Source organism: Ostrea edulis, chromosome 9, assembly GCF_947568905.1.
Source record: "Ostrea edulis chromosome 9, xbOstEdul1.1, whole genome shotgun sequence".
Lineage (NCBI taxonomy): Eukaryota > Metazoa > Mollusca > Bivalvia > Ostreida > Ostreidae > Ostrea > Ostrea edulis.
In genome coordinates, this window is record NC_079172.1 from 7573265 (window position 1) to 7585673 (window position 12409).

Sequence of the window (12409 nt, forward strand, 5' to 3'; positions counted from 1 at the left end):
ATTCTAGTCAACTCGGTCCCTGGTGAATTCGGCACTTGGTTAATTCGGCACTTGTTTTATGAATACAAGAATACGATGTAATGTGTATACTGAACAATATGTGTGCAATATTCTAGATTTTTTTGGCATTATCATGTTATTTGATTCGCGAGAAAGTGTAAGAGTTATTTGCCCTTTAAATTTGGTTTATTCCGTTGAATTACTATAAAATGACGGAATAAACAGTATATGAAAGATGTGCGAATCAAATAACATGATTATGCCATTTTTTTTGACGTACTTGTAAGTGATCTGTCCTCAAATTTATTTAGGAATGATTGTCAGTTTTAATTTTTTCCAGTGCTACGAAGGTTTTTTTTTTTTTTTTTTTTTTTTTTAAAAATAACACCGGTACTCGGCTAAATATCAGCAATTTGAATGACTGAAATTGCTGCTCATAATTGTCAATCACACCTCGACAATATGTTTATTGTTTATTCACCAATCAAGGGCCCGCGGGGGGCGTGTACAGGTTAACAAGCAATTAATTATAATGATGGAAATAAATAACAATCATTCAGAAGTACTAATACTGACGGAGTTCACACTTTTGCACTTCACATATCTATAATTGTATATGAAATACTGATTGCAGACAATATTTAAATTCACAACATGATATATACAATAAAATAACCTAATTGTTTTACACATTGATCAGTTTCTGAGACAGCGGATAATGATAGTGTTGTGTGAATACATATAAAATTGTAATCAAATCAGTATGATTATCGTTTAGTAAGTACAGTATACAAGTATAAAACACATGTACATGCAGGATCCAGTTGTTCTGAATGTTTTATGCTAATACAGGGAGGTTAGAATAGAATAATTATATAAATTAAAACAATTATACAAAATGTTAAAGAAGGTATGAATTGTTGACTTGATTACAGGGGGCACCAAGGGACAGTGCCTGTTAACAGTCTGGTAGTAAATTTATGGTACCAGACTGTTGGTCTTGTACTCCCAGTAACCAAGACAGCTTACAAGTGTAAAGCAAAGGAAATGTGTACAAAGCAAAGATATGTACTTGTAGTATCATATTTCACTGTTCAAAATCATCTTACTGAATACAGCATGTAAGTATATTACATATTTACACGCAGGATCCAGTTGTTCTAAATGTTTTATGTCTAAAGCAGGAAGGTTAGAATACTTATATAAAAGAGAATAATAGCATTATATGAGAGAATAAAACAAAACAAAACATGAGTGCCTGTTAACAGTCTGGTAGTAAATTGTTGTACCAGACTGTTGGTCTTGTACTCCCAGTAGCCAATACAGCTTACAAGTGTAAAATATGAAGAAGAAAGAAACTGTGCATAATGCAATGAAATGTAACAGTTGTAGTATTATATTCCACTGTATAAAATCATCTTACTAATTTGGATGAGGATATTTTCATCGTCATTGGTCATTAGCCAGAAAAGCTTTTGATCACTGTCCATCTTTACAAAATTCTTACATGATTTGTCTATCATTTGGAATAAAATAACCCTTTCTTCTGATAAATGACTACATGAGAATAAAAAATGTTTTTCGTCATCCACTGAATTGTTGTTGCATCTTAGACAAAATCTCTCGTGTCGAGAGATTTTTTGGTAACGTCCCCTTTCAATGTTTAGTCTATGAGCTGATATACGGAAACGTGTTAGACTTCTCCTTTGCTCAAAATTTTTAATTGATCTCAAATAATTTTCAAAACCAATGTTTTGTTTAAAAGTGGAAAAGCAACTTAGTTTTTTATCTGAATTTAATCTAAGGTGTGAATGCCATTCTTTGATGTAATATATGAATAAACAATCTTTAAGAGCCTTTTTAAACTGGTATGCCCCTATAAAGGGCAAATCTTTAACCCCATTAATATTGGTTATGAAACAGTTTATAGAACCAAATCATGATGAATTGTTTTGTTCAAAAAGTAATTTTGATTCTCGATATGCATCTCAAACAATAGCGAAAATGACTGACCAAGATTTTGAAGTCTGTACCAGTAACTTAACATACTTTTTAATATGTCAAAGTGAAGGGGGAATCTTCCCAACTCCGACAGTACAGCAAAGTTTGCTGCAGATTTATGTACACCAAGTATTTGCAAAATTTGAGATGTTATTTATCACAAAGTTGGTTTGATTAAATTTTGTCTATGGTACCACCAGAGTTAGTAGATTTTGTGGAAAAAGGATTGAAATAACCCCAGATTTTCGAAGAATATGATAATATTGGTTTGATAGTATGGTCAAATATATGGGAAATGATTTTAATATCAGGGTTTAGTGAAATGAAGTCTTTTTTTTTTTTATATATAGTTTGAATAATGATTTCAGGACAATATGTACATGTAATACAAATAACTTTCTCTTGGGCTTGTAAGTAGTTATAATTTGCGAAAATACACCAGATGGTGGTATGCAAATTAATCGGTGAAGATCTTGTGTTTCCTCGGAGTTCTCCCATTCTCATGGAAACGTTGTATTATCTATAAAGAAATATTCCTGCATTATTTGAATATGACAAATCTTAGGTAATTGTGATATTCATTGTCATATTTGACATAAATTTCTATAAATTAATTTCATTCCAGGGGTTCTATGGCATAGTTTTAATACAATATATTTAGCCCTCGGACTGATTGGTCTCTGTTGTCTGGTTACGAGTTACAAATTGGATTTGGCTACATTTGATAAATTATATAATGCCGTAAAAAATTGTCATATTTTGAAATCACAAACAACAACTAGTGCAATAATGATAATATCCTTGTATCTAATCATGACAATACAACATTTAAAATTTTTTTTCTCTCTTGTTATAATGATAATGATGTCATGATTTAGTATTTTATGATGCATCATGCCTATATAATTTGGATCTTATATATATTAACTTTCATTTGTAAGCAGGGATTTAATTTCATGCATTCCCCAACTCTTAGAATTTTGGAGGAAAAAAAAAAAGCCTCATGATTATCCAAACACCAACATTTTCATTAATCTAAATTGCATCAATAAAATATGAACATTAGTAAAAGTTATTCATCAGAGAGTTCAACTTCTGGGTTATATTGCATGTGCGCAATTTTGAATATGTCTTAATCATATCTTCTCTATACAGTGTAGGTTATTGATACATTTTCAGATTACAATGACACAACTCTTGAAGGATATAATTCATAAAACAAGACCGTAACACCATAGTGATTTTCTGCCTAATTTTATGTGCATCCATCATGTATTCCATAATAGATATATACACCATATACAGTCCATATAAATAATAGTTTAACCCGACGTGCAATAAATAACACATTGATACAACATGCAACATGTATTCCACATGAACATTCATTAATCACACATTTATAACACAGGGATCCCACATAAACCACATAGATACTGTATAACGGGTATATTTTCTGCGGTTGTCCAATTTTTGTGGGAAGCAAAATCCTCAAAATATTCAATTGCAAAATAATTAGTTTTCTCTAGATATAATGGAATCGCAGAAACTGGAAATGCAAAATATAATTTGATACCATTTACGGATCAAATCAAATCGCACAAATTTCGATCCACTGAAAATACCCGTTTTACAGTAACACATATATCCAAAATGCATTTCATATAAATAAAACATTAACAAAATAAACGGCATTTGTTTAAAAGTTCATATTTATTCATTTATTTGGTCTTCCGGGTTGGTTCCCTTTTGGGCAACTGGCAATGGTCTTTCCGAGCAGTACATAACTTCGAGGACGCTGTATTTCTAGAAAATGAAAGTGGGATATGGAGTTAGAATGTGCCTTATATATACAAAAATTATTTGCACTTTTGAAGATGCTGCTGATGTTTTGTCTGCTGCATACAAATTTTATGTCAAATCGGGGTCTATTACCATATGTAAAGTTGTGTGGGTGAATATATAAGTCTCATGCAGTATATTAAGCTATTGTGGTAAATTTTAAGGTGAGCAACTTCACGGTCAATTTCTTTTTAGTATGCTAGTTTATTTATAGATACCCCTTATTTCAGTTATTTATCTCGCTCGCTCACTGAGTCTGGTTGAACAATCGTGCATTCGCCATGCTCATACGTAATAATGGTGGATCTTTTCACTGTCTTAGCTAGCAAGCTGTTGAAGACAGCATAAATGTTATTTTGATTGTGGTCTAGGTCATCCTTCGACTCAAAAAGATATGGTTGTGTCTCTAATTCGAAATTTCTGAATCCGATGAAAGAACGCTTAAGTCACTGCATGAACTACTGTTGGTCTCTATCTCACTGTCATGATCGTGTGCAGGATTGGACAAAACAAAATGGCAGACGGCATTTCCAAACAAAGGTAGGCTCTTAAAACTCTTCATTTTACCGACTTATTAGACGATGAATTTATGAATTTAAAACACTGCCTGGCCAGGGAGGCATCATTAAGTTGATTGGTTGTTGGAATTCTTACTCATGTACACGTACAACTCTAAATTCATTGATCGAAGTTGACGATGTTGCCTCGATAGAATTCGAAGCGGGCGAAGATGTTTCTAATCATGTTTTCATGCATTTTAAGAAAGATACTTTCGGTAAAATAGACTCTGCACATACCTTTTGATGAAAACTTGAACCAGTGTATGCGATTTGTCCCTTAAATTGCCTTGGTTAGATAGATATCTTGACTTGAACATTTGCTAATGTGCAGGATTGGACTGTGGTCGTTTCCACGATAAACGTGCCGGATTGGACCTCGATTTTGGTTCAGGATTGGACCCTTTCTTAAATACATGCATTTTTTTTCTTACAGATCCAGTCAGGAGCGGACTTCCTTAAGCTTAAAAGTTCCAAGTGAATGAAGTGTGTTCTATTTTATGTCTCCTACTAAAACCATGGTTTTGACAAACCTAAAAGAGCACGTGGAGCAAGGAACTATCAGTAAGCCGGAAGAGCCAGCTCGAAAATCTTTAAGTGTTTGAGAATTTCACCGCACACATGAATCTAAAGTTCTGCCACACGTTAGAAGGAGCCTTGTTCTCGAAGATCAACATGTTGAAAAGTCTTCATTTTTCAGAAGCAAATACATTTATATTGTATATACACATGTAGACCATGTTCGATTCCCAACCACTTAACATTTGTGATATCTGCATGGAATTATTAAAACTGAGCATGGTTTGACGTATAATAATCTCTTCAGGCATGATGGTTTACATTTCACAAAGCTGTTCAATGACAATAAAGACTATAAGATGTTGAGATGTTCATGTTTTCAATACTTAATCATCTGTCCACATGCACTTGTTCCTTTCATATGTATGCGTCTGCTGGAACCAGTTTTGATTGTTAAAGCGGGATTTATTATCTTTTGAAAAATTTCCCTATCATTTTAATTCTAATAATCTTGAGTGCATATGTCGTGCAAGATATCGAGGCCAACTCACTTACAAGGATAATTACTTAAGGTAAAAGTGTTTGTTGGAATGTAGTAAATATCAGTATTTTTGTATTTAAAAACCTTTCGTTTCTTGTAATTACATTGAATTCAACCTTAGAGTGCATATACTGATGAAAGAAAATAAAAAGGATATTTTCTCAGAAATTCTCAATATCACTCCTGTAGCTGAAATATGAACCTAAATGAAAAGCAGATTTGTCCATGATGTTTTTTCTTCTTCAATATTTGCTGCTCAGATGAGAGGTTACTCTTCAATACAAAGTTTTCACTAGTTGTTATCAGTTCAATACAAACGCAATAACATTGAAATATATTTAATAACAAGTAAAAATTAAGAACACTTCTGGTTCAATGAATTAACAAATCAACATGTGTAAAATGCAATGCAAAAGATAAGTAGTATCTCTGTAAAACAAAGATACCGTAAAAATAATCGTTTCATAATGTACATAAACGGATATATAAATCGTGTATTCAGAAAACAATGTAATTTTTTTCACTTCATGTTTCTTTTATAATGTGTAAAAGCGTGTGTTGCACTGGTCACAAACGAAGACAATATCTCTGATTGATGTTTCCTTTTTACATGCCTACGAAATTCAGAATTGGTCTTGAATTCCTCACCACCAATTTCGCACATTCGAAGTGTACCCATCTCATGGAATGAAGTTCTAGGGCTTGATACCTGCGAGCTCGAAATAAAAGACACAACAGAGTCGTTCTCTTCTGCTTCATACTTAGATATTTTATTGAAAGTAGACATTTCATACCAATTGTTAGGCCGTTCTTGGCACACTGATTTTGACTACGGATAACATCCGTTTACCTGATCAGCGGGTGTGATCGGTCGACAGGGGATGTTTACTCCTCCTAGACACCTGATCCCACCTCTGGTGTATCCAGGGGTCCGTATTTGCCCAACTATCTTTTTTGTATTGCTTATAGGAGTTATGAGATTGATCACTGTTCGTCATCCTCACCTTTCATTATGGAATATAAATCAGTTATTTGTGTGTGTGTGTGTGTGTGTGTGTGTTTTTAAAGCAAGCTGAATATAAAAAAATTGCTGTAGGTTTCTGTGCGAAAAAAAAAACCCATTGCTGATCTTCGTACTTCTAGGAACACTGAAACCCGCTCTGTCATAGGTCTCCTCATTACCTCTCGTAATTATCACCTCACGTGCCCTAGTGTACAAGGAAGCCTTATACAACCACCTTGTTGTTTTAACAATTTCATTGCTGAGTTATCTTGGGACTTTGATGGAAATACATGTAGTTTAATATCAAAACATACACAACAGCATTCTTAGATTAACCTGACCACATAAGAAATTTGTGGTCAGCTAGACCTTTGAAATTTTTCAAAACTATATACAACATACATTGTACATGTAGTTTAACCTTTATATTGACAGGATCATATTTCTTTTAAATTTTGATATTTTCGTACAGACTGTCCTGTGGCATGGTGTCCTACTTACATAAACTAAATGCGACTTTTTATCCTGTGACTATATTCACTTTCCAAAAATTTTAAAGCTTTTTTTTCATCTCGAACTTCTCCAAGCATATTACTAATTACATTGGGGGAAAATCGTAAAAACTGAAAAAATTGCCGAAAATAAATTTCGTACTACGCTTGATCTCTAAATTAGGGCATACATACGCATCTTTTACTGTTTTATTCTACACCTGTACGGCAGACAACACATGGGAAGCTGTCCGAGTCCTGAAGTACATGTAGGCCAAGACCTGTGCCGCAGATCATGATCTTGGTTTTCCCCGCATTCACTCTCAGTCCTTTCCTTTCCATAGCTTCTTTCTAAGTCAGGAGCCTCTTGACACATTCATCCAATAACCAGGTCATCTGCATACAGATCCTCCCAGGGAGCACCAGTGCGAAATTCGCATGAAAGAGCCTCGAGTACGATGATGAAAAGCAGAGGGCTGCGTAATGACCCCTGATGGACTCCGACCTTTATAGCAAACTCCTTACTGTAGCTATCACCTGCGAACACAGCTACGAGCATTGACATACATCTCCTGCACCAGACGCACAATCCACGCTTCCACGCTGAGTTTTCGCAATGCCCACCAGATCATCTTCTGAGGAACACGGTCAAATGCTTTCTCAAGGTTCACGAACCCCATACAGAACCGTTTGTTTACTGTAAGATATTTTTCTTGCAGCTGCCGAACAATAAATATTGCGTCAGTTGTACCTCTGCCAGGGACGATGCCAAACTGGGAGTCATCGATTGTCACCAACTGCCTAATGAGGCTGTCCACATCCTCTCCAGGACTTTCATGACTTGTTCTGTCCGTTTGAGTCCCCGGTAGTTGCTCCTGTCCAGAGCATCACCCTTGCCCTTGTAGAGACAGACAATAAAACTCTGCTCCCAGTTAGTGGGGACCTTGCCCCCCGCCCCCCCCGGACGATTGAAGATGCAAGGTCACGGATCATGGAGACACCTGTGTCACCTGCGGCTCTGATCATCTCCACTGCTATTCCTGATGGTCCAGCTGCTTTACCCGACTTCGTCTTGGAGATGGCCTTTTTCACCATATCAATTGTGATTGGGACAGGTGGCCCTTCCAGTGGTGGTTCATCGGTTAGGTGTTCAGGGTCCCAGTCAAATTCCACATTAAGCACCCTTTCATAATTTTCTAGCCAAGCTTTCTCCTTTGCTTCTTGGTTCAATGACATCTCATCTGCGCCATTTTTACTGGTTTGTCGCCCACAACATCAACATTCTCCCTTCACATCTGATTTGCAAGGCGGTACACCTCTAAAGACTTGGTATCTACGCTTTCGTATATCTGCTTTTCTTTCTCACAGCGAGCATGATGAACTGCTCATCTAGATGTACGCTTAACCTATATTAATTGAAAATCAATACGAATTTTCTTCTTAGAACCATTAAATTTGATAAGTTTCACGAGCTACCTGATAATGTTACGAATGTGTAAATGATGGTTGAGGAGACAGTTGTACAGGGGATGCTTACTCCTCCTAGGCACCTGATCCCACCTCTGGTGTGTCCAGGGGTCCGTGTTTGCCCAACTATCTATTTTTGTATTGCTTATAGGAGTTATGAGATTGATCACTGTTCGTTATCTTCACCTTGTATCTTCGTTTAGTGTGTATATTAGCATATCTTTAATAATGAAAACTATACGGCTGCGGATTAGAACCATTTCCAAAATTTCGGCTCGAGCATCAGTGAAGAGATATTATTTGTCGAAATGCGCATCTGGTGCATCAAAATTGGTACCGTATTAGTTTTACATTAGAAGTTATGTTTTGTGAAAGAAGTTAAGTGAAATGATTGACCTTTCTTTCGGGTGCTGTACTTAGATACATTTTTATACTTTTTGGGGACGATATCACATAAATATTTATAGGTACGTTTCATTCCAATGTTAATTTCGAACACCGTTGTCATTTTTGCAGCATAACGCCCAGTTTTCAAAGTCTCCCAGTCAGATCGAAGTACTTACAATGATTCTTTGGATGCAAAAATGGGAAGACCAATAACGACTCTAGGGCTCTGCAGATACATGTAGTTGTACTTTTTCAGCCTCTTGTATAGAGCAGCCATCCCAAACAGTTTTTCAAAGCATATTCATGTGTAGGTCTAATAAATGAAAGGTAATAAAATTTTGAAAGATTTGCCCAACCTATTTTAAAGTTTAAATTTTTCAAGAGGCCAATTTTTTGTCAGAACTGCATGCAATATATCAGTATACTCAGACCAGCTAAGGTATTGATGAATATCGTATTTTAGAAAATAGCATTGTTTATTTATCTATATAAAGAAATTAAAAAATAAAAGGCACACGGAAGTAAAACGTTATCACTTTCACGATAATCTAACGTTTTACTTTTCTGTTGGTCTTTTATTTTTAATTTCGATATGTAAAGACAGGAAAAAATCTTTAGAAGCAACTGTATCCATGCATATAGTTTAAGGAATGTTGATAACTTTTTAAACTAGTTCAGCTGCATTAAAAAAACTCTTCATGCTTTGAAAGGTACATGTAGAAGAAAAGGTCACAGCTTTTCCTTTTCATATTTATAGACAGGAGACACCATATTGAAGTTCTAATTGCTTTCTGTGAAGAATTTCGTCCGATATACGAACTACGACTCGGATATGAAAATACCACTCCAGGTCACAATTGAGTAGCAGCAGTTCTTGGCTGTAAATCCTATTGTTTGTTCAATATACTTGTAGATTGACCAGAGGTCAATAAATCATTAAAACTATTATACGACGTGGACCCCCGGAGAGTTTGAACGGAGAGGGAAATATTTCTAAAGTCACTTTATACAAAAAATGTGGTGTTGTGTGTTAAAATAAAAACCAGAATAAATTTGAAGTTCAAGTTCATTTATTCACTCAAACCACATTATATATGATACATGAGGTGCATTAGATATACATAAATAAATATACATTTGAGTAAGAATAAGGTCAGAGTATGTACAAATATATAGTATTCATGTAGTGAAAAAGTATTTACAAAATATGTCAAAGAGGACAGACTAACTCATAATAGATTTTTGAGATAAACATACAGAGTTTTTAAAGTGTTTTATCTGTGGTGGTTTGGGTTTTACTTTTACTTTTATTTCTGAATTTCGATCCTAATGTAAATTATTCATCCGTTGTATTTGACCACGTCCACTTTATCTTTCAGTCAATAACTTTAAATGGAAAGGCAACCCAAAACTTTTTACATGATAAATGATAGGATTAATCATATGATAAAGATTTGTCATACTATTCTGTTGATATATGGCCTAAACAAGCCTCAGTACTAATTTGAAAACGTCAAAAAATTGAAAATCCCGCGCTCTAGAGGCTGCCATGATGTGTAACTCTTTTGTAGTCAAGACCACAAAAATCAATAATTTTGACGTCACACCGTCTGTTCTGGTTTTGATGAGATTCTAAGATCATCCACAGGTGCTTGGGTTCAGGACCCCCCCTTCCCTCCGAATAAGCTACATGAGTTGATTTAATTATTTTTGCTTGAAAATATTTCTAATGCATGTCAACAACATCTTGCATACCCATAAAGTCCAAAATAATTTAAAATAAGCCCTTAAAAATATCCTTACTGGTTATTATAACAGAACTAATAATAACCAGTGAGGGTATTTTTTTTTTTAAAAAAAAAAGGGCTTATTTTGAATTACATGTATTTTGGACTTTATGAGTATGCAAGACATTGGAATGCATTAGAAATATTTTCAACAAAAAAATTAATTAAATTAACTCATGTAGCTTATTCGGGGGGGGGGGGTCCTGAACCTAAGCACCTGTGAGATCATCAAAGATGTGCATGTGGAAGATTTTACGAATAAATAGGTTGATGCCTTCCTGGCAAGCAGTTAATTATACTAATGCGAAGGGGAGATGTGAAGAAAGGTTGTTTTTTTCTTCTCGAAATTCTTGACTCAACCAAGTCATTTGAAAAGAAAAGACTACGTAAACTGTGGATCCATCATTTGCGTAATAACAAGTTAAGGTTTAAGACATTTGTATGAAGAACGTTTACCGTCTGCCTTGTCTGCGACTCGACCGAACGTATTCTTTTCTCAATTTCTTCTTGCAAAAGAACAGGCTCAAATCTATACGGATCCAAACTTAACTGTTGGTGACTTGTCATGTTTACAGTGATGCTGATGAAATAAACCGGAATAGACAGTGTGACGTCATAAATTAAACTTCAATGGCCACTCTCTTAGCGGCGGGTAATTTTTATAAAAAATAAATGATAGATTCAGGGTTCGAAATTAACTTTTCCAAGCACTAGTCCATACGGACTAGTCACTATTGATGTTCACTAGTCCGCAAAGCATTTCACCAGTCCGTCCAGTATACATGTATCATTAAATGATCTTCATTTTATTCAATAGTATTTAATGAAACAAAACACATCACAGTTGCAAGCAATTCAGTTTCGGACACCTACAGAAAGAAAAGACCACCCTACTTTATTTTGCATTCAATATCTTCAGAAGCATACAGTAACCTCCGAGTTAATCCTTTTATAAACGTCCATAAGTGTGTTTGAGATTGACGTTCCCTTTGTTTTCATGCTCAGTTCTTAAAGTCACAGGAGTTAGAAATTTTATCAATAAAGTCAATAAAATTCACTTGATTGACCAAGACAAGCTATTGTGTTATAAACGCCTGTGTTAGAGTCGTGAATGACGAGAACATGTGCGCACAAACATGCATGTTCTTAGACCACACTACTTGCAGTTCTTGCACCTTGAACCCGTTCTCGTGATTCGTACTTGGTGTTTGGAATCCGCAGGAATTTATGCTCGAACGGCGGTCTCGAATGCACTCCATCAATCTCTCACCAGAGGGCGTATTACGCTGCGCTACAACACCTCTGTCAACGTCTGAATGTCAAGGTTCTTGACAAAACTTACTTCTACCTATTGCATTATAAAGTATGATTTTACAAGTTTTAGTGTTAAGCTTAAAATCTTACAGTAAGTTCACAAAAACAACGAATTCCATGATTATTCTAGTATTATTGGATGAATGAATATTTATATAAAACCTTTTAATTCGCTCAGGTGTCTCATATTTACCAGCTTCTTCGTTTATAAAATTCAGACAAGTGTTTGATTTGCTTAGATATGATGATTACAGTTTGATATGCTAAGTTAATTTTAGTACGTTTTGATATGATAGAGGTATTAGTGGAGCATAGCGGGAACGATAACTCTGGGTAGAGATTGGCACTCCATGTGTTCGGATGATCAGGATGTCATAGTCACGCAAACACTTAACCATGCAGGTAATCAACCATAAGTTCAAACATCTGAGAGACTCAGACAAATCTTGCTAAAATCTTAACCAATTTAAGATTGAATTTCCGGATTTTCACTAGTCCGT

At 35.1% G+C, this 12409-nt stretch overlaps 1 protein-coding gene across 1 annotated transcript; it reads right to left on the minus strand.

The window, feature by feature from the left end:
* Positions 1-7487: 7487 nt before the first annotated feature.
* LOC130049950 (uncharacterized) lies at positions 7488-8190 on the minus strand. The gene is made up of 2 exons (XM_056148203.1): positions 7954-8190; positions 7488-7829 (listed from the first exon to the last, which is right to left on the minus strand). The coding sequence occupies exons 1-2, from the start codon at positions 8188-8190 to the stop codon at positions 7488-7490; spliced, it is 579 nt and encodes a 192-aa protein (XP_056004178.1).
* Between the last annotated feature and the right edge of the window lie 4219 nt (positions 8191-12409).

What these genes read in the sequence shown, in the direction of transcription:
- LOC130049950 (XM_056148203.1), bottom strand. Translation starts at nt 8,190, where the DNA reads ATGTCATTGAACCAAGAAGCAAAGGAGAAAGCTTGGCTAGAAAATTAT. An exon ending in GAGCCGCAGGTGACACAGGT is followed by an intron (nt 7,830 to 7,953) that starts GTCTCCATGATC and finishes TGCTCTGGACAG; the next exon opens with GAGCAACTACCGGGGACTCA.